The sequence below is a fragment of the Pundamilia nyererei genome, unplaced genomic scaffold (genome assembly GCF_000239375.1).
Source record: "Pundamilia nyererei isolate P.nyererei 1_Seehausen unplaced genomic scaffold, PunNye1.0 scaffold00045, whole genome shotgun sequence".
NCBI lineage: Eukaryota > Metazoa > Chordata > Actinopteri > Cichliformes > Cichlidae > Pundamilia > Pundamilia nyererei.
The window spans coordinates 2,428,952-2,431,099 of record NW_005187446.1 but is presented as its reverse complement, the minus strand read 5'-3'; the positions used below and the strand labels follow the sequence as shown (position 1 = coordinate 2,431,099).

The 2,148-nt window shown below is 37.0% G+C and overlaps 1 protein-coding gene across 1 annotated transcript in view; it reads left to right on the top strand.

Moving 5' to 3' along the window:
• Positions 1–1,360, top strand: part of LOC102205804 (mpv17-like protein) — a 3,685-nt gene extending 2,325 nt beyond the window's left edge. Inside the window, exons 4-6 of the mRNA XM_005732034.1 lie at positions 229–299; positions 397–426; positions 528–1,360. Coding sequence (XP_005732091.1) covers positions 229–299; positions 397–426; positions 528–653 — 227 coding nt within the window. The 3' untranslated portion in view covers positions 654–1,360. The remainder of the gene's footprint in view (positions 1–228; positions 300–396; positions 427–527) is intronic.
• Positions 1,361–2,148: the final 788 nt, after the last annotated feature.

Genomic DNA, 2,148 nt, shown 5'->3' with positions numbered 1-2,148 from the left:
TATTACAAGCTTTGTCCTCAGTTATGGATTACATGTGGACAAATCTCAAATGTTCGCATACTCAACTGATCTGCACAAACATTTTAGGTTACATCAATACATCTGAATTAATCAAACGGTTTACCTTATAGTTATTACCAAGTAACACAAATCTACCCATGAATAATTGGGTAAAGAAAAGTGAGTTTTTAATGACCGATTGAAAAACAAAATCTGTCTACATTGTAGGTTTGAGTTTACTTGAACACAAAGATGACCCACTTGAAGACTGGAGGCAGAAATTTTGGACATCTTACAAGGTACGTATAAAGTCATTGTCTGTCTTTATTAAACTTCATGATGGCGATATGTTCCCAGATCTCCTGTAATAATCTCTCTCTCTCTCCCACTCTGTAGACTGGGGTAGTATTTTGGTCAACAATGCAGGTTTGCTCAAGTCTTTTCTGCACACACAGACTGAGAGAACTACACTGATGACAGGCTTTCACAATCATGATATCCATTTTTCTTCTTTCCCATCACCTCAGGCAGTGAACTTTGCATTCGTCCCCCCTGTGGCTCGGACGGTGTTTCTGGGTGGTGTCGCCCTGGTTTTCACAATCTTCCTGTGTCACCTCAGACAGCAGCGACACCATGAACAGGAAAGAACCTGAGACTCTCCTCGTCACATCGAAGGCTTTAGTAAACTAACTAAAAACACAATTCCAAAAAAGCTGGGACACTGTGAGTAAAATCTGAATGCAGTGATTTATATACATCAGAAACCCATAAACCCCAGCAGCTGGTCTGTTCCCAGATGTTTACAGGCTGCTGTTAAACAAAGACGCGATGCTACATTGTAGTAAATATGGACTTATCCCAACTTTTTTGAGATGTGTTTCTGCCATCAGATTCAAAATGAGCTAATATTTTTCTTTAAACGTCACATGATACATTGTCTCAGTTTTTGACATGTTTTGTTCTATTGTGAATAAAAGGTTAAGAGGATCTGGTGAAATCATTTGATTTAAACAGACTAAGAGAATACTGCAACCAAATGCGAGGAAAAACAAAATAGCTAAATAATAATAATAATAGCTAAAGCTACACTTTAGCTAGCAATGGCTCAGGGTCACTGTAGCCATTAATTTTACCTGAATCCTTTGCAAAAAATCTTTATAGATTTTGCATCATGGTACTGATCCAGAGTACTTCCCTTATTATTTATTCCTAGTGCTATAACAATAAAGTAATTAAAATAAAAAAATAAAGCAAAAAATATAAAATAATGTACTTATGGGGATTCAATTTGTTTGACTATCCAGTCTATGCAGGCAGAAAGTTTGTTAAATGTTTAAACTCTAGAGAGACAATCATTTTGCTGCTGTAAAATCAGCACTTTGTCATATTTGAAATATAAATCCATATTTTTTATAGTGTTTTTTCAGAATATCATAATTATAATAATTCATAATTATGTGGATATGCATATATTTCACAAAAAAATATCTAATAAGTCCTCCAGAAAGGCAGGAAAAGCCCTTGAACTTACTTTAAAACTAAATATGTTCCCTAAACGGTGGACAGACTTAGATCCCTGACATCCTTACCCAGCCAGCTAGCAGCTGTGACCAGCATTACTTGTGCAGTTAATAAAAGGACAGCTAATATTAGTTGCGCTGGTGCACACACGGCACGCCCATTTGTTTCAATTCGACACCTCGCTCTGCAGTCAAGGGCGATCATTGGTTAATAGTAGTCATGTGACTGATGCAAGTCAGATCATTTTATTTAGCAAAACTGTGATTAATAGTTAAATATTATTGTTGAGGGGCGCAGGCAAGACCCCACACGCACACACACATAAAATAAATAAACAAAGATTTAAAAATTGCCTCAAAAAAAAAGGGCAATTAGGGCACCAATCAGGAAAGGGGCAGGTGCTTTAAACTTCCTCCGTTTCATCCTCACTTCTCTCGTGGCTTTAGTTAGAAAAACCCGAGCAAACGCTCAGTCTTTAAAGAACTAGTTGTAGCAAAGCTGACAAGATGAAAAACAGGCACATTTCAGTCAATCGCATATTTTCCTTTCTCTCCCTCTCTGTCCTCCTCTCTCAGGTTCAAGGTTCAAGGTTCTTTATTTGTCACATGCATAGTTATACAAGTATAA